This window comes from Larus michahellis, chromosome 13 (assembly GCF_964199755.1).
Source record: "Larus michahellis chromosome 13, bLarMic1.1, whole genome shotgun sequence".
Taxonomy (NCBI): domain Eukaryota; kingdom Metazoa; phylum Chordata; class Aves; order Charadriiformes; family Laridae; genus Larus; species Larus michahellis.
This window is the reverse complement of record NC_133908.1, coordinates 8,361,393-8,381,106: the sequence shown is the minus strand read 5'-3', so window position 1 is coordinate 8,381,106 and position 19,714 is coordinate 8,361,393. Positions and strand designations below refer to the sequence as shown.

At 44.7% G+C, this 19,714-nt stretch overlaps 1 protein-coding gene across 10 annotated transcripts in view; it reads left to right on the top strand.

Moving 5' to 3' along the window:
- Positions 1-19,714, top strand: part of ULK1 (unc-51 like autophagy activating kinase 1) — an 83,237-nt gene that overhangs the window by 18,960 nt on the left and 44,563 nt on the right. For all 10 annotated transcript variants that reach the window (XM_074605876.1, XM_074605875.1, XM_074605878.1 and 7 more), the window contains 4 exons: positions 5,726-5,899; positions 7,653-7,726; positions 10,461-10,562; positions 18,487-18,545. In XM_074605876.1, the coding sequence (XP_074461977.1) occupies positions 5,726-5,899; positions 7,653-7,726; positions 10,461-10,562; positions 18,487-18,545 (409 nt within the window). The remainder of the gene's footprint in view (positions 1-5,725; positions 5,900-7,652; positions 7,727-10,460; positions 10,563-18,486; positions 18,546-19,714) is intronic.

Below are 19,714 nucleotides of genomic sequence, written 5' to 3'. Positions count from 1 at the left end.
ACTCTATTCACCATAATGAATTACGTTTGTAGACTTAAATTTTCAGAAAGGATTTAGTACTTGAAGGAAAATGAAGGAATATTCTGCCTTTCATGTGTTTTGTTTGTTTAAAGTGTGACTGAGATATAAGTGACAGGCATTTGTTTTTTAAAATCCCGGGTTAGTGTGCTTTGTCTCAGATAAGTGATGGTGTTTTGCATCCATTGGGTATTGCTGTGCTTTGAAAAGAGCATCTTTGGTGGTGGTGAAAGGCTGTCACAAATACCAAGTGGAAATGGTTTTGTATTTAATACCTTCTTTTTCTCCTTGAATACAAGTGGAAATTTTAATAATGAAATGCTTTTTAAAAAAATAGTCAAACTTCAGTTTTACCCGTGCATGGGCTTTGAAAGCTAAAGTTTTTAGCTTTCATGCACATGAAATGAACCTTCATGTTAAAGCACTGGCTATGCACTGCTGGCAAAGCTGCGTAGGGAAACAAGAACACAGTTTCTGGCCGAATGATTTATAGAAACATGGGTTTATAGAAAATCTTCCCATTCATATACTGCTTCTATGTGTATGTTGTCATCTTCTCCCTTCCATCAGGCCACCAAAAAAAAGTGAAATATACTGTGCAATTAGCTAGGTTATTAATACAGCTCATTTCCTTGTTTATCAAATGGGACTACCCAGGTAATTGGTGGCTAGTTTGAGAAAAGGACTATGAATTGTATTTTCCAAATAAAATTCAGTTATACCCCAGTTTGGTTTGTTTGAGTGTTACCTGGGGTAAGGTTCCATCCTTTGCCTGAGTTAATTTGAAAATGTTACCTTTTAGCTCTGTTTTTACCAATAAAAACCTTGACAACTGTAAAGAGCAGCTGTTGTGACTTGGAAATTGGTGCTTGCCTTTATTTTAAGTCTTACCATCTGTGTGCTGGTTGCCAGTAAAGAAAACCTGTCAGACAGAGATTTCCAGAGGGAGCAGTCAGTAAGGGACTGCAGCAGGGAAGTTAGTTACTCCCGTCACTGCAGCAGGGATCTGGCTCTTCCAGGTCCCAGAGCCTGGGTACCAGTGTCAGTTTTTGCATCCCATGGCTTTTTCCATTCCACCACATGCTCCTTTGGGGTGTCTCCTCTCCCAGCTTCTGCAAGTGCTCGGGGTGCTTTTGATGATAACGATGTTTTTCCTGAAACCTCCTTTTGGAAAGTTCAGATTTCTTCCAGGGTATTTTGCTGATATGCTGGAGTCTCATCTCTATTGGGCGGTTATTGTGATGCTTCAGTTACTTCAATAATTGTGTGTTGGTGTTTAATTGCAACATCTACTTTCCCACTGACTCCTCAGACATTTTTGCTGGTAGTTCCTGTAACGCTTATGCAAGCTGCGCATGCAAATCCCCTGTTCCTCATTGAACGAGATGCTTGTAAGCTTCCCAATCCCTTCTGCCCTCTAATTACAAGCATTAGGCAATATGGTAATTCTGTGTTGAATCCAAAGGCACTCTAATTCTCCTTGTCTTCATAACTGGAAAACGTGCGTATGTGCACGTTTCAATGCAATATGGGTTTCGGCTGGGTTACGCTGTTGGTCAGCCCCATCTCTTGGATACAACCCAAGGCTGTGTGTGTTCTGCTGAGCATGACTTCTGTGGTGGTGTTCTTTCATGGTACAACGCCATTTCCCTTCTGCTGGATCTCTGTGGGTGTTGCTTTCATTTAAAGCCCATCAGAGGGTATGTTTTGAGCTGAGAGTGGCAGATTGCTGCTGTGTGTGTGGTAGAGCTCTGGGAAGCGTTACAGAAATGACCTTCCTCAGTACAGGAATAACTGGAATTCTGTGGCCTGGGGTACTCAGGAGGTCAGAGCAGGCTGATCTAGAATTTCTTCTTAAATTCTGTGAATTGTCATTGACGCAGGCTGTTATGGGCAGTTCATAAGTGCATATTCATGACCTTCCTTAAAGCTGCTTCTTGGAGAGCACTTCATGTCAGAGCAGGACGTTTCTTGGTTTGACCGTGACACGTTCAAGGAGCTGTGATCTTCTCATTCATCCCAAGTGGTGTGGGGATCCTTTTGCAAACAAGAGGTGTGAGGCACTGCTGTGTAACTTTTCACCCTCTACAGCTAGGTAATTAAGAATATCTATGATAAGACTAGCCCTATCTGGAATAAATCTTCTGACATGTACAGAAGATTTCACAGGAGTCTCACTGGCCACGCGCTGCATGGGTGGAGCTGGGGGAGTTACGAGACGGGCCCCAAATAAATCAGCTTGGATTTGGACTGGGCACATGTTTAAGAGAAACTTGTGGCACCTGTGGGTAAGAGGAGAAGTTATTTTTCCTAAATAACTTTTCCAGAGTGGTGTTGTGTAACATCGGTGGGTGGACTCCAGTGCATCTACCCTTGGATCGGCTGACAAGGGCTGTTTACTGCAGTTTACCTGGCAGGTTGAACATCTTAGCACAGGCTAACCAGGGTGCTTTTTAGGTGGTTTTCATCCTTTTCCTACGCCTCAAGAGCTACAAGGCATGCAGGCCCTGCACTGACCCGCAGTAAATATTTGCTCTGATCTACTGACCTGTGTGGCCGCTGTTCCCAGGGCAGTAGTCTGAGTGCCTCATCACTGAAGTGGAGCCATGAAAATAAACACAGGGATATTATTACTTCTCAGTAATGGCAAAGTAAGGCTTGTGAAACAGCATTCTCTGCAAGAACGTGTTGCTGACCACAGACCTCCATGGGGATGCCCAGGCTTCAGTGCGGATTTAATGTTTTGCCAGCAGTTTTCTGGTGAATGAGAGATGTTCCCTTTCTAAAGGGACTGAATTACAAGTTCCCTATTTGGGATGTAGCAGGCAAAGCAAGTGGTTTCATTCTCCGCACTCTTTTTTTTTTTTTTTTTTTTTTTGGTGGCTCCTAAACTGAATGAATCTTCTGTATCTTCTCCCTCTGCCGATGGTAGCTGGTTTAGATCTTTCGCAGACCAGTATCCTGAAGTCACTGAAAGTGTCAGTTGTATTTATGTCTCTGTCCTTCAGTTGGAGATTGCTGCTGTCACACAGTAGACTGATGGGCTGAGTATGAGAGATAAGGACTTTCATTTTTCTGTGTTACAGCCTGTTTGTTAATGGAGGGAGGTAAAAGGGTATGCCCCTACGCTCCCCAAGCAGCTGACTGTCCCTTCTCTGTTACTGAGGGCAATGTCTCAATTTCACAGTCCTACTTTGCTACGCTACCTGGGTTAGTGAGATTTAACGCTGCCAGAGCACCCAACAGACCTCCATCTAATTCTGCTGTGCTGCAACCTGGCAGCTCCACTGTGCCACAGCAGTTGCACCGGGGGAATCTGCCTGTGGGCTCAGGACACCAGCTTAGATTCTGTGCGTGTCAGAAAAACAGTACTTTTGCAGGAATGAGAGCTTTCTACAGACTTCTGTGAAGTAGGAAAGCCTAAACTCTGCAGAAATGAGTAGCTTAGGGACCCAGTTTTCTTTGGGTAAGTGGATTTTTCTGATCTTGGTAGCAATGTTGTTGTTTTCAGTATACAGAGCTAGAGCCCGCATGAGGGAGGCTCAGCGGGTTTGCTGAGGGATGGTGGCTGGCGCTGTGTTAGCCTTATAGCCACCCAATTATATAAAGGAGAGAGTAACGCCTTAAAGATGTGGCATGCTCTCGGGACTGCAGGTCAGAACAAGGCTCTCAATAGCACAGTTTCTCTGCTAGAGGCAGAGTGTTTTTAGCCAGGAGTTTGTAATTGTCTGCTAGCTTAATAATCTTAACAACTGCCAAGTTTCAGGTCTTGCTTCGTGTATGGGGGAAGATGAGACAGCCTGTCCTTTCCTGGGCCTGAGCTGAATTGGGCAAAAAACTTTGGAATTCTTGTTGTTTTATTTAAAGATGGTGTTTTAACCATTCCTGCATAGATTTCCTTGAATAGTAATTGCAGAAATATTGCAGAGGCCTTTTGTTGGAGAGAAGATTGAGTACAGCTAAGATGGTGGGCCTTTAATAGACAGAAAATGATACAGGACTGAGTACACTGATGTATTTCAGCAGGAGGTTGGGGAAAACCTTATTAAAGGCGAGGCAGTGCTTTTTTTCAGAAGATGCAAGTAGGTTTGGAAGACTTGTATCTGAGCTGCCTCTTAATAGCCTTAAAATCCCTTCACAGAATCTCCCCTTGCAGAGGAGTCTCTTGAATTCCAGCTGAGTGCCAGTTCATGAGCAAAAAGGCCCAGTGAGGGGAGAGAAACTCTATATACATGTGCACTGGTCTCACGTGTATGGGTCCAGGACCAGCTGATAGCCCTGGTGACATTTTAGCTCTGCTTGTGCAGCCTCGTAGAACAGTGAGGTTTGGGAGCGGTGGGAGTTTATTTTCTATTCTAAGTGCTGTTTAACTTATCTGTGTCCCTTGCTGTTTCCCATGCACGTATTTTAAAAGTTAGATTTTTAATTTCCTGTGTTGTGTTAAAGCTGTATGCAGCCTCATCTGTGTTTTCATAAGGATTCCTCCCTCCTAGCTGACTAGGTAGAGTAGCATTTTGAAGCTCCTGCCAGCTTGTTTTAATGTCTTACTAGAGAACAGCTGGAAAAACACTAATGAATTCCCAAGCAATTTACAGGGACCTTTTACAAAAGACATTATTTTATTCAAGTGGAATGGTGCTTGCTTTAAGCCTGACTTGCTCAGGCCAGCCAGCGCTGTTGGTCCTGGGGTTTGTTCAGTAGGCTGCTCTCAGCGTTGGCAAGAGTTTCATACCTGTAGCTCTTAAAATAACGAGAGCTAATGTCACATCATTCTGATTAGAAGAGCCAGTTGAACATTATTTTAATCCCTTCAATGTTTATTTTCACACCACTGTTCTTGGGAAGCCCGTATCTCGGGAGAGTGCAGTTCAGAGCTTCCATATTTGCAGATTTTGATTACTAATATTTTTTTGGGGGGGGGGGAAAAAAATTGCTTATAAAAGTGTTCCGGGATGGTCTTGCTGCTCTTCCCTGACAATGGACGCAAGACAGAGGATGTCAGATGGCAGTTTGCAGGGCCATTTAGTAGGGGTATGTTGTTGGGTATTGGACTGTGGTTCATCCTAACACTGGGTTTGGAATTAGAGTTATGGTTTGGTCTCATGGGTGTCAGTGCACAAGGGTTAGGTCTGGACTTGGACCCGAAGTTACAGATTCCTGCTGGTCATGTACCATAACTGACTCTGAATTTAAACTACCAACCCTTTCCAGGCCCAGCCTTAATGATTCCAGCCTAATTCTAACCGCCTTTCCTCTTAGCTCCAGGTTTACACACGGTCTTTGTGATAAAGCTCTGAATTTATTGACCATAGCTCAAAGGTAGCGACCACAGGCCCTGCCTAGTGCATGCCTACAGCTGGCTGGCAGCTCTTGCTGAGGGAAGCCCTAAACCTCTCCAAATGTCACTTTTTGGACCCAGTTGATAACCCAGATTTAGCTCCTGCCACTGGCCTGAGCTCACCGTGAGAGACTCCGTGCTGAAAATGGCCCTGACCACAGAATAAATAAACTGGGAATACAAACGCTCTCCCTTGTTGCCTGTAGGATTCATCCAGAAATACTGTATGGAGAAAAAACGCCCTATGTGGAAGTGAAAATGCCAAATTATGGCTAATTGCTGTGGACAATCTGCCCTCTGGGCTCTTCAGGGAACTGGCATTCTAATTTTTTCATCTGTGGTTATTTTTTTTTTTTTCTTTCTGCCTAGCTATGCGGACACTCAGCGAAGACACCATCAGGCTCTTTCTCCAGCAGATAGCAGGTGCCATGAAAATGCTGCACAGCAAAGGCATCATCCATCGGGACCTGAAACCACAGAATATCCTCCTTTCCTACGCAGGAGGCAGGAAATCAAATCCCAACAACATTCGCATAAAGATCGGTAAGACCCTGCTACAAGCATCTCCGTAAGCGCTCTCGGGAGAGTTTGGTGACGGATACATGGCAAGCCTCAGTCCCCCTTTGGGGAACTGTCTAGGGCGAGGAAAGAATTGCTGCACTTCTTAAAATGCCCTAATGTTTTTCATCTTAGTTTCTTTACTAGACACAACCATTAATTGGCTCCAAGCAGTAGGAGCAAGAGCTTTCTGCTCTGCCAGGACACAGACTAACCCAAAAGAAATTGGGCAGGCCTTGCTCCACTTCCAAGCTGAATGGTGCCTCCCTTGGTAAAAACAAATACCAGCCTGCCCTAATTGGCTTGTAATCTCCAAGTTTACCAAGAAATGTGCAACCATTGTGACTTTTGTCTTCAGCTTTTAGTAGCATTGAGGTAAATGTAGGTGTCTTAAGGTCTGAAACTAGCTGCTTTCCTGGCTGGCCTCAGAGAGCACAGTGGGAGTCAGGCGCACCTGAAAGCAGGCATTTCCACAGTCCCAATTAGAAAAAAATTAACTTTTTGGACATCAGGCAAGTGGCACAGATAGACCAGTAGTTGTGACAGATGCTCCAGTAATCCAGTTACAGAGCACGTGTATTCCCTGTGGTCCCTTAGAAATGAGCACTGGGTGACACCACCCTCCACACTGAGGGTGATATCCACGGCTTTGGATTATGTTACAGTTAGCGAGCTGAAGCTGACGCAAATTAGATAAAACTGTTCCTCACATGGACCCTGTGCTGTGGAGAAAGTGTTAATGTTTTCATTCAGACGAGAAATGGGGTCCAGTGGAAAAGTCTGAAACGTTGCTGCCCGTTTGGCTGAAGTGTTTTTTGTGAAGTGCGGAGTTACCTGAAGGTGGAAGTGACCGGGAGCCACAGATGCAGGAGGGCTGTAGGCATGGCTGCTCTTGTGTGTGTGAGGTGTGAGGTACCCTGCAACCCCTCCATCCTGCTTCCCTGAGAAGTACGTGGTCCAGGGAATAGCTAGCTGTACCAGGTCGTTAGTGACACATGACAGTGTAGACAGCTGTGTCAATCTCCTTGCTTGAAATATCTGGTAACCTTGAGAGAACCTCTAAGTATCATATGATCAGATGCTGAGTAACCTGCAAATTCATCTTGGTATTCCTTCTCCCTGGCTTTTCCAGCCATCAGGTGAACTATGGCTCAGCTTTCTGTCTTCCTGCTGCAGTTAGCACTGTTGAAACTCTTCTAAAGGAACAGAGCAAGACTGTTTTCAGTAGGGCTGGTCTAGAAATGTGGGTAGTGGTGAGTAGTGGTTTCTCTTGGATGACTGTTACACTGCAGCCTTTTCAATGGAGGGGAACTTTCAGTTCCCCAAATTAAAAGTTGAGGTAGCAGCAGATGAACTAACTAGCGTGAACTGGCACGCTCTTACTGAAGTCAAGAGAGCTTTATCAGCTCCCAGCAGCTGACATTTCGGAGTGCAGGAGATGGGTACAGGAATAAGTGACTGTTGATCTCTGAAAAATGGACGGGAGTTTGTTCTTCTGAATACTTCTTGGTTTTGTGGCTTGGTCTATCCTTGTCTAGTGTCTGTAGTGTGCATTAATAGCTAGTACAAGGATGTTACTGCTCGAGAAGAGAGCTATTGAAGTCTTAAGGTGGGGTTCTTCACTTGCTGGGAAGATTCATGGAAAGTGGAAGGAAAGTAGGGGGAATCAACTGGGGAGGGTGCAGGGTCTCTAGAACTGGTGTTTGATCCTGACTTACCTCTCTGTTTCTCTTTATAGCTGACTTTGGGTTTGCCCGATACCTGCAGAATAACATGATGGCAGCAACACTGTGTGGTTCACCAATGTACATGGTAAGTGTGTTTTGCCTACAGGTTTTTCTGTATTGTTGTTGCTTTGCCCCCCAGAAGCAAGACTTTGTTTTTTGCTACCCTTTCCCCCAAAGGTGAAATTTTATTTTCTTGTCAGAAACCAGCTATTACACAGGGAGACTTCATAAAGTTCTAGCTGCTGGTAATGTTGGACAACAGGTGCCTGTGTTGTCATGTAACTTTAGGGTGAGCTGTTGATAAACAAAACTGAACAAAACAGAGTATTGATTGCTGTCTCCTCCCAGAAACTGCATTGTCCGGAGGGGACCAGGGCCTCTCCACTGAAGGCATTGGGAAATTAAATCTGTTTCCTCTGCTAACAGCAAGAGAGAGTGAGTGCTGGGATGTTATTTCACACATCTGGCTATATTTGAGGTGTTGCCTCCTTGGAGAGGAGCCTTAGTAAATCACTGCTACAGCAGGCCCTTTTTGAGACAGTGTGGTTCCACAAGCCTGCTCTCACCTCGGGCTTTGCAGTCATTTTTGCTAAGGCCACAGCATCAGGAACAAGGTCCCTTTTTAACTGCAGTTTTGTAAAATCTCCAACTGTTTTTACCTCTTTGGTCTTGCGCAATCCCTTCAGACCTAGAGACCTATGCAGGCAGGCAGAGATTTTGCTTTTCTGGCTGGCTTGCTCCTAAGTATGCTGTGCTGCACAGCTCAGCAGATGGGTGTAAATGGAGCTCACCTGCTTCTGTTTGCAATTTATGTCTTGTGCATTCCCACTTCCTAACCCTCCTCCCCCACTAATTCTTTCACTAAACAAGCTGCTTCCAGAATGACTTCTTAGCTTGTGAAACAGATGTGTTTACAAAAATAAAAAAAAACAACTCCGAACGGATCCCTTTCACTCCCCTTGTACTTTCCACTCTGGGACCAGGATGTGAGGAGGTGATCTCTTATTTGTAGCAGTCGGGATCTCGGTGTCACATCAAGTCAGTAAAATTAAAAGTGATAAAACCAGGCCAGAAATAAAAATGTCAAAGACAGCATGTAATAGTTCTTGGGGATGTGGGTGTCTGAGCTCAAAGTAAAAAAGATGATGTGGATCAATTTAGGTTTAATCTTTTACAAGTGCCCTGGGGGCAGTAGGCACCTGATTTTGAACACGGTCTAATACACTCTTAAGTTTTTGGTTTTTTTGTCTGTACTCTTTGGGCAGGGTTGGGTTGGACTGTTCTGTGCCGCTCAGGGGTAGCATGTTTGGTAGTCTGTTCCACGGTACTAACTCAAGCAAAACAGACTTCCTCTTGCTCCCTTTTTTTGAAGCCTGATGTTTATTTGAAATATGCTATATGTGAAGATGATGTCATTTTTTTTCTCCTGTGAGAGTTTCCTGAATTGTCTATTTTTAGTGATACTTTTTCTTTCAAAGTGTCTTGTGAAAGTAAATGAAAACACCCAGTTTATTTTTTGAAAGGGCTGGAGGAAGCCAGCAATGACCTTTTTCTATTTTATTTTTTTATTTTAAACAACTCTGGACGTTACCAGGAATCTCAGAATGTTTCATGTTGTCCTCTGTTTACTGCTGGATTTGAAGGAAGATGAGGAGGGGGGATTCAGTTGGGGTGGCGTTTGAAGTCTGTCCCTACTGCTATTGTGGATCTTCTGCGGTAGCCCCAGGAACATCTGCTGGCCAGGCAGGCCCTTATTCCCTGCTTTAGCTCATAGCCTATCTCTGTTCTTTTCATTTTGCCCTTTTAAAAAAGAAAGGCATTTTACCCACACCAGAATGAGCTTTCTGTCTGAACCCTGATATGATCCATGTCGCATGAGACTTGAAACCTCCTTGTGCAGTTCTTGTCCTGCTTCCTTGGCTGTGTTTGGTGTCATGCCTGCTTCCCTTTGGGACAGACCGAGCTCCTGTCCACAACTTGTTTGCTGCCATATTTTTTTTCTGTTACACGTGGCCTTTACTCCTAACAGAGCTAGAAAATTGATCCTGTTCCATGCTGGCAGCACTGCGATGAAATACGTTGTTATAAACGCGTGGGATTAGCAAACCTGCCCTCCTGTCCCTCTTCTGCTGACGTTTCTAAGGCACGCTGCCTCCTGAGCCACAGGGCTTTGTGGGCTTGCACCATCTCCAGCTTCTGGAACAAGCCTGGGAGGGAGCAACCAAGGGCATGGCATGACATTAGAAACCAGAGTCTGAGGCACAGCAAGGCTCAAGCTGTTGGACTGAAACACAGATCTGCCTTTGAACCCAAACTGTGACCGTGGCGGCAGGAGCAGGCTCTGGAGCATAATTAATATGCTGCCATCTTAGGCTAAATAAGGAAAGCGCCAAGTGATGCAGGTCAGGATGGAGGCTCAAGCTTACCTGTGCAGTGTGAGCCTTTTCTTGATCACTTACCTCTTACTAGATCTGTCCATGCGACTGCAGTGCGGCTGCTTCTGAGCACAGGTGGATTGAGCAGAAAATGGTACGCTGAAAAGGGAAAGTAATGAGTTTGCCCAAAATAGCGAAACAGCTTCTGGTATTTTTTTCGTCTGACTGAGTGAAAGTCTCTGCTTCCCCTGGTTAGGCAGGGAATTGGCCCTTTCAAGGTAGTTACAGTCCTCTGGGGAGCAAAACTTTCATGGTTATTGGGGAATCTAGCTCAGGGGTTTTTAAAGCCTAATAGTGACTTCTATTTCTTTCCTGCAGCTGCCAAAAAAGCCCCCAAAGCTACATCTTTTTTATAAAAATGACTTCTGTTCTCTCCCCAAAAAGGCACCAGAAGTCATTATGTCTCAACACTACGATGCCAAAGCTGACCTCTGGAGTATAGGAACCATCATTTATCAGTGTTTGACAGGAAAGGCTCCTTTCCAGGTGAGTAGCTTAAATCTAATGTTTCTGACTCTCTCTTGCTTTTTTCTTCTTTCCTTTTAATCCACTTACTGTAAGGCTTCTGTCGTCTATAATACCAACTCCCATAGATTCAGCCTCATGGAGGTCTGGCTGTCCCAACACCTTGTCAATGTGGTGCTTTATATGTTGTAATGCTGGACTTGTTACTGAATATGAGTCTCCTTCTCTGGGCTGTATCTCAATGAAATGTATTTCCTGGATATAAATCCTCAGGAAGGGTCATCTCTTCAGAAAATTACCATGAATCAGTTGAAACAGTGTGGTTTTTTTTCCAGGCCTACACTTTAAAAAATCAGTTTCTATTTACAACTGTACTCAGTGTATAATTTATAATTATAATTCTGTTGGGTATGGAAGGACAATAAGGAAGATTGTGATTGCCAGTTAATGTTCAGGATGATTTCGTTGTAACTGGTGTGTTGAAGCTAACTTGATTTTGTTTTTAGAGCAGTTAAGTAGGATCTTATCAAAAAGATCTTATCTGTTGTCTCACAGCAATCCCTTCCAGTCTGAAATGTTTATGTTCATCAAGTCCAAACCCCTCCAAATATAACACAGTCCAGTAAAACTCCACCCTGTAATTTATGCCATAACTTCTGGATGAGCTGGAGCATATCTTTTGTGAAAGGTATTATCTGACTTTAAATGTTCAAATTATGGAGAATTCATCCCAGCTTTATGTAAATTGCTTCAGGATTACTTCACATATTTTTAAGCTTATATATAGCTGGAGTTCATTTAGACTCGGTGCATTTTTCTTGTTCCCAATCATCAGTGTGCCACACTGTGTATTACTCTTCATTCGTGCTGAATGAAATCTGCAGGCTCTCCCTTGCAACCACTGTTTTAAAGTACTGTACCTGTCAGGTTTTTTTCCTTTCTGTCTTGCAACATAGCAGAGGCATGCTTGAGCTGCTGACACTTCTTTGCTTCTCTAATGTGTGAGGTCTGTAGAGCTTGTCTCTAACCCATGGGAAAAGACCAAACCTCAAATTTACATACTGATGTGTCAGCTGGTGCCAGCTCTTCAGCTGCTTAGATCAGTTAGGGCGCATGTGAACTGTGTCCCTCTTCTCGCATCCTGATAGCTCTTTACCCTGACTCCCTAACAAAAAAAACAAACCCAAAAACAAAAAACCAAAAGCAAACAACCCAAACAAAACAAAAGTCAGCTGGGGGTGGGATGGAATCTATGCTCATGTAACAAGGCAAATTTTATGAACTGCAGGACTTTCTAAGCTTGAGTTCCACAGCTCTTCAGAATTTCACGCAAGACCTTGAATGTTTATGCAGTTACATCATTGGGAAGGAGAAAGTGAATTCTGAATGTGTTGCAGGAAAGAGTGGGCAAATACAGAAGTAAACTAGTGGTATGTTTTGGTTTTGTCTAGTGCCAAGAACACTCTTCTCCTTCAGGGTAATTTTTTCCCTGCTGCTGTAAGAATCTTCCATTCCAGTGCTTCATAGTCTGTCCACCAGCTTGCTCTGTATTTAGAGCAAGACTTCATTTCCTTTGCGTGTTCCTTTTTTTATAAACACCCCTACAAAGTATGCTGAAACTCCTGAATGGCTTCTCTTTACTGGCTGCATCCACTTGTCAGTGTTGGTATCTTTGTTGGAGAGGAGAAAATGACTGTTAGGATTAAAAAAAAAAATATTTGTGCATTAAAAAAAAAAGTGGGGGTGGAGAATGCAAGCTTTGACTCTGCGTGCACAGGAGAGCCTTGCACTTGTTCTGTCTTGTAACTTGGTGCCTTTTAGTCTCTAAAGGCACCTTGACACTGTACTCATTCAAATGATTTAGTTATCATTTAACATGGTGACTTTATCATTCTTAGCTTAGTAGCTCACACACAACCTTGGAGGATCTGATTTCTTTGAAAATAATTAGGTGGCTTTTATCATTGGTCATTGAAGTATGTCACAGAAATGTTCCTCTGAAAACATTTGTTCTTGTAGAGAAGACATTTCAGGGAAAATAAAACTGAATAGTAGCCAGCTTCATTCAGCTCTCCAGACACGGTTTTGAAAGGGCAGGTGGTCAGGAAACCATCAGCTCTCCGCCTATACGTGTCCTCAGGCTCACACAGAGGTGACAGCAGTCCCATATGCCCATGTCCCTCTGCCTGAGGCACGGTGATACCCTGCCTTGTGGTGGGCAAGGAAGGGGCGCTTCCATCCCTGCGCAGCGGGTCCTGATCCTTGTCTTGTGCTTCCCTGATGGGATGACTTCTCTCTTCCCCAGCATCTGTTGGGTGGGGGACAGGGGTCATTTGTTTCTCTATTTTAATTTTCCCCACACCCTTTCCTCTTTCAGGGTTTGTATTTTGAAGCAAAATACCAGGCCCCATGTGTTACTGCAGTAGCAGCTGTGGATTTGTTTGATCGGGGAGAGAGGAGAGCTCAGCCCAGATGGTTCTGTATGCACCATCTATTTGTTTTGACCATGTGGTCACAAATTACCTTCTCCTAGCTGCGAGTTTCAGGTGAAAGAAGCCTGTCTCGGGCAGATGTTGGAAAGCTAGTTAAAGGTTAACCAGCTTTATTTCTTTGTCGGCGTGACTGTGTCGTAAGAATTTGCTGATGGTCACTGGGCAGGCAGAAGCTGTTGTTTACGGGGCTTTTAGGAGGAGAGAGGGTGGTAGACAGAGGTGATGGGAAGACTGTGAACAGTGCTTTTGGGAGGGACATCTACAAATGGGTGGGGAGATAACAGGCTGATTCCACATAGTGCCACCAGCAGACCCAGTTGTACAGGGCAGCCAGGAACTGGATTTCTGACGTGAACCTCTTCAGGCTAAATCCTCAGTGTGCCTTCCCTCCCAGCCCCTCACCTCTCTCTAGCTCAGATTCCCATGGGAATCTGGAGCACGGTGGCATGAAACGTGCTGCGTTTGGGCGCTCTGGCTGTTCGCTGCGTGAGCCAATTAGGCACCTTCATGGGGATGCAAACCAGAAGGACTCCAGCGTTATCTGCAGTGAGGAGGAATGAGCTGTCTAAAAATAAAATAGGGCTTTGGGGGGCTGGGTTAGTTGGAGAAAAGATCAAATGCGTGAAAGGGCTGAGGCTGCTGTCAATCCAGAAGGTGCTTGTAAATCAAGGCAGAGATGTGTGTATGTGTGTGAATGTGATTTCTAGCTGTCTCAAGATTAAAATTAACTATAGCTGGGTCACCCAAGGCGACTTCCCAGAGCCATTCCTGTCCCTTCCCTGCTTCACTGCACGCAGACAAGAAGCTGCTGATGCTCAGATGTGGACAGTTGGTAGGATGGCTGGTGAAGCTGTCTTAAGGAGCTTTTTGTATTAAACATGCCCATAAACAAAACAGTGAGACTGTCAGAGGGATGAGATTAATGGGATTCATAATCTCTATAAACAGATTTGCTGAGCACTGTATTAATGTGGAATTGTTAATTTGCCTTGCCTAATAAGTGGTCTGCACTCGCATCTCTTCATTGCTCTTGCTGAGGACAGGACTTTAACAGAGCGTTTACTGGTCTTGCTCAATGGTGCTCAGAAAAGCCTCAAGAGTGCAATGATTTTCCCTTGTCCTTACCTGAGCTGAAAGGCCGGGGGCCCCGTGCCCACCACAAGGTGATGTGGGCTGTGTAGGCAAGTGACAACCAGAAGCAAAACTGGAGACAGATTTACACAAGGTCTGAAATACCTTCCAAAAACAATCTGGTCCTTGTCAGATGATGTTTTAAATATGATTAATTACCTCGATCTTTTCTTTTTTTTTTTTTCGTGATGTTGGGGGGATTGGTTTGGTTTGTGACCACTTTAAAAACTGATCAGCTTGTGGCAAGCAGGCGCATGGCCAAGCACATGCTCTTTGTGTCAGAGCTGTCTCTGGCAGTGGCACACGTCCATTTGGACATCAGATCCTGCCAAGGACCACGACACTTGGTTGCTGTCTGAGCCTTCGAGTGAATCTTCTCTGAGCTGCTCTGTGGATGTGATGAGCTGTGTCAGTGGGAGAGTGAGCTGGGGAGCAGGGCAGTGGCAAGAGAAGTAATGCGAGTTTTGCTGCCTGGGCCGGCAGCTCTGAAGGAGTTAACCCGCCTGCCTATGTTCTCATCCCAGCTAGCTGCTAGGTGGAAAAATTAATTTCTAAGCCTGGTGTACCAAGTCCACTGCTTTATTTCTGGGTTAATTCTGCCTGCATAAGCACTAGGATTATGTATCACTCACAACAACTGCTATGCTCTGAAATGGGCCTTGAGGAAGATGAGGAAAGGGAGGATTTTATACCCAGAATTTGAACTCCTGGTTTATTCGTTAGGCAGGCTGCTCTTGCATGCATCTGGAGATGTCCTGTGTCAACGGGGACAGGTATTCCTGGTGGGGGTATGTTACTCTGCTGAAGTTGGGTGCAGTGATTGACTTGTTGCTGTAGACAGTGAGCTGTTGGCTTTTGGCCCAGTGTTTGTGGGCCTGATTCTGATCTGTTTGGAGTAGAAAAAAAGGTTTGTGGACTGTTTGGGGTTTTTTTTGTCGTTGTTTTTGGTTTTTTTTTTATGGTGGTTGTGCTTTCAGGATCCCTTGAATACCAGCCACTTAGTTGTGGGAGTCTTAAAATATCAACTGTAAAAGACTGCATGAGCAGGAGGTATTTGCAGCAGATTTTCGAGCTTTTCCCTAGAACTATCAAGCTAGAAACATCACTACTTATTTCTTTTTTCTTTCTAACATAGCTGAATCCCCTTTCTGCACCTCCAAATCCCCAGGAATCCCAAAGGAAAGGATTCAAAGAAAAGAGCAGATACCGTACACCTGCTGTGAAGTGTTGACTAGACAGTGCTGTTCACTGAGGGTGTGAGTGTCTCTGGAGCTCTTCTGACTGAGCACTGGGCTTTTGCATCCAGCCTTTGCCCAAGCACAACAAATCCAGTGCTGAGTGCTGTTGGAAACACCACCCTGCGTGCTTTTCGCGTGCAATTCACTCGCAGGCAGCCAGCTCCGAGTGGGATTTGGCAGGGTTATGCTGGATGCCTTTGTTGGCTCAACATATTTCCACTGCTGCTGAGGACAAAGTTAACAGAGTGGCAGGACTGAATTTGTCCAATTGTCTTTATATATAGAAAGGACAGACAAGAACAGAGCCAGATACACTAATGCAGCTGCTCCATAGTAACATGAGAGGGGGAACAAGGGTGTGAATTGGCCTCCTGGTCTGTCTCCTGTTCTTGGGGAAAACTGAGCTGTCCGTTCTGCATCCCTGTTTGACAGACGGATGCTGCCCTACAGGTATCATCTGGCTCTGCGCTCCTTGAATGGTCTAGTCGTTAGGTGCCTAAAATGTGCTTTCTGGTGTTTTTCTTGGGTAGGGTATATCTACCTGGAAGGTAGATTTCAGATTAAATCCTTAGCTTTGTAGAAGAAGGAATTCATATGGCATTTTTAGTGTCTTGCAAACACTTCTGCATTTATTTTTTTCCCATGGTTCTCAGAGAAGCACTATTTGTTGAAAGAAGAGGTGAGCAAAGTGGCCGAAGGTACCGGTGCTTTACGAAATGGAAGCTAACAGCAGGAGAGCAGTGGGCATGTTACTGCGAGCCTGGGAGCCTGCTACTAGGATCAGAACTGTGTGACCCAGTCGATCAATAATGAAGTTATGTGGAGATGCAGTTGTTTTTACCAAATGAATGGTGATCCACAGTTGTCTGTGCTGGGCACTCGCTAAAATGGCTCTATTCCCCAGCAGGCAGCTACCTATATCAGAGCCCAGCCTCGAATTGCAGCCTCCTGGGGACAGCCCTAGCGAGGAAGCGTAGTCTAGGGGGGCAGGAGCCTGGCACCCTGGATGCTGTCCATGCAGAACAAGTGGGGATTGTACTGGGACAGCAGAATGTGGAGAAACAGCATCCTACAGGCATATCTCTTTAATTTGTACAAGGAGGAGGGGAACTTTATTGAGGATTTTGTTTCTATCAGAGCTAGCGCTTAGAAACCCTCTCTAATGAACTAGGCTTTGCATGTGTGCTGCTTTTAATATGCTCTGTCTTTATTGCCAGGAAAATTTCTGACAAAACAGTGTTTGAAATAGATCAGAGCTTCATTGTGTTTGTGAAACAATTGAGTTGTTGCGACAGGAAATGAACAGAGCAAACAGCCAAGGATTGTATCTCTCTGATGTGAGCAACCGCTGCGCTTCCCTGCCATGGAGTTCTGTTCCCCCTTGTGCGTTAGGTCTGTCAGGCATAGTTCTCATCGCGCGGAGCGTTGGGGCCAAGCCACTTGGTGCAGTGTGTACTCTCGCCTCCTTCAAGTTTGCCAAATATTAAGAATCTAATTGCAGGGCAAAATCTGCACGGAGAAGGGTGTAAAATGGAGTTTTGCTGAAACAAATTGAGTGGCAGCGATTGGAAATTTTGATGCAGTTTGGCATCCACGTAACAAAGTGCTTTGCTGAATAACATTCATTTTAATTGTTTGTGAAGAAAGTGGTTTTGCACCTCCTGTTTGGGTCCCTGCTGTGTCTGTGAACAGCAAAGGATACACTATTGCAGAAAGGAGACCCAGGAAATCTTTCTTCTTTCCTTCTTTTAGGAATGCAGTAGCTCTTATTGGTACAAATTAATAGGAGAGCTGCAAAGTTTGGGTTGCTAAGACTATGCAAGATACTGTCCTGGTCAGTATTATACGAGTCCATTGATATTAGCAGCTTTTGAGACTCTCCCTTTGGTTTCTTTTGAGGTTTTGTACTGAGCTGTCACAGTTATCCTTAATTTTCATCTTCAGCCAGAGGGAGTAGGTGATGTTGAAACAGCATCTTATGTGTCTGCTTTTCCAGCCATGCTGTGTTAGTGGTATTTTGATGGCCATCTGCAGATTGGCTTGTCTGATTTGCCGTTTTAAGCATCTTAATTGACCTTAAATGCTTCTAATTTAGAAATGGAAGTAGGTGGAAGGCTCGAGGGTTTTTTGAGCCTGCCCTGAACATCAGGAGAGCTGCCTGTTGCCTCCTCATTCACACTCTCCTACACACTCTGCTGCACCAATAATTGATTGCAGATGAACCTCTCTCATCTTCCTTCCCTGTTTGTATGTGCCTTCATGTCGGTGTCATGCCAGCCAGCCTTCTCTGCCTTTAATAAAGAGACTTTGCCTGAGCAGAAAAGCTTGAGACACTAGGGTTAATTTACTGGCCTGTATTATTCATTGCATAAAAACAAATTGAGAAATGACGTTAGGAGATTTTTATGTGTCTGCGCTTCTATTAACCTCAGCCGTAAACCTCTTGTTGTGCCTATGTGCCTAGTCCTCTTTTTTTTTTTTTTGTTTTTTAATCTCATCTCTCAGAATTTGGGATCTTGTCATCAACATCCCCAGCAGTTGTGTATATTACTGCACAAATAGGAGCTGTGGCTTGAGCCCTTCTGGCTTCTTGGAATTAAAGTAGCAAATCCTAATTCAGCTGTTGTTTCCCCATGTTCCTGGTCTCCTCACAGATCCCTTGCCCATCAACAGGCTCCCTGCCCCTTTTCTAAATGCCCTGCAGCACTAATCCATGTTCTCAGCGGGAGCTGCCATGCATCATTTGGGACTCCTCATGTCTGCAATTATTTAGCCTCCTGAGTGAGGCTATTAGGCCAGCTCAGACCTGAGCATCAGAGCCCACTGCAATGAAGCCCAGTCCTTGGAAGGAGCAGGACAGAACCAGGTCAGGGACAAAAAGGCAGCGGGCTGAAATACTGTATTTTCACTCTGTCACAGTGCTGGCTTTTCAGTCTCAAGCAAGCTGCAGGTTCTCATTGTCCGTGCTGGTTCAGTAGTTGAAAAGTGCCTCTCTGCTCTTCAGAGTAACTGTGAAATAGAAATGCTAATCCCTTTCCTTCATTGTCCACTGCTTCATGTACTGGTTTTCTTTCTCCTCTACAGGCCAGCAGCCCACAGGATCTTCGTCTCTTCTATGAGAAAAACAAGATGCTGATGCCGAAGTAAGCATTTTTCCAGTGCTGCCATTTGTATGCGCTTGTTTACTCTGTATTTACACCTGTCCTCACATGCTCCTGGCTTGTCACTCAGGGAGGTGACTATAAAATATTTGGCCACCTGCCTTCCCCCATTCCTTAAACCGGCAGCGATGTGGCCAAGAGAAAGTCAGACAGCAGCGGATCACCGAGGTTGGTCTTCTCTCTTTCCGTAGATACTACTTCTCTCCTACATTGCAAAAATTCAGGATCATTAATGATTCTGAGCCAGCTAGGGGTCCTGTCCCACATACGGCTTCCCTGAGGCTGGGAGCCTTAGGGAGAAGTCATGGCAATTCTGGAATCATGCGAGCAGCCAAACTGCAGTCTCTCCTGTAACCTGCCATACCTGACTGCAGATCACATTCCCATTTCTCACGTGTCAGGACAGCAACTGCTTGTGTCCATCCTGCTAATAGCAGGAAATATTATAACCTCGATGGAAACGGACACTACTGCAGTTACCAAAGGGAAGATAACTACTTTCGTCCCCCCGGGGGTGTATGTTACCTAGTGAAGCATCTAGCTGCCGCTCAGCACTGTGATTTGTCAGTGTATTTTAGTTTTGTTGCTGTGGTCTTTTCTTTTGATCTCTGAGCTCTTAAAGCAGAACCTCATGCCTGCTCTAAAACCTCAGCCTGGTATAGAGACAGGACTGAAGTTCCAAGTATATACATTAAAAAAATTGGAAGGTATTTTTTAACCAGAAAGTTATTTTCCATTTGGCAGAGCTGCTAATGCAGCCACATACGCAGGAAGTTCATTGAGTTGCTGTGTGTGGATTTTTTTTTTTTCCCCCCACCTTAGTGGTTTAGACAGCTCCAAGAGATAGGAGAAGGAACTGTCAAGAAGCTAGAGCTCTTATCAATGACTTACGCTAGGCATTTAATTTCCCTTCAAGTACTTCCTCTTTTGATTTGGGGAGAAGGGGCAAATTTCTACCAGGATTAAATTTGGGGCATCTGCACGCTCCTTTGGATTGAACCAGAGGGTTCACCCAAGCAGAACAATTCAGACCAAAACCACTGCCACATAGTAGGAGCCAAATAGTCTGTGTGAGCAGAACATAGAGCTTCTGTTTCCCCTACACAGCCTAAAACATGGCTGCTCGCCTTTGAGGTAGTCCCTCTTACTGA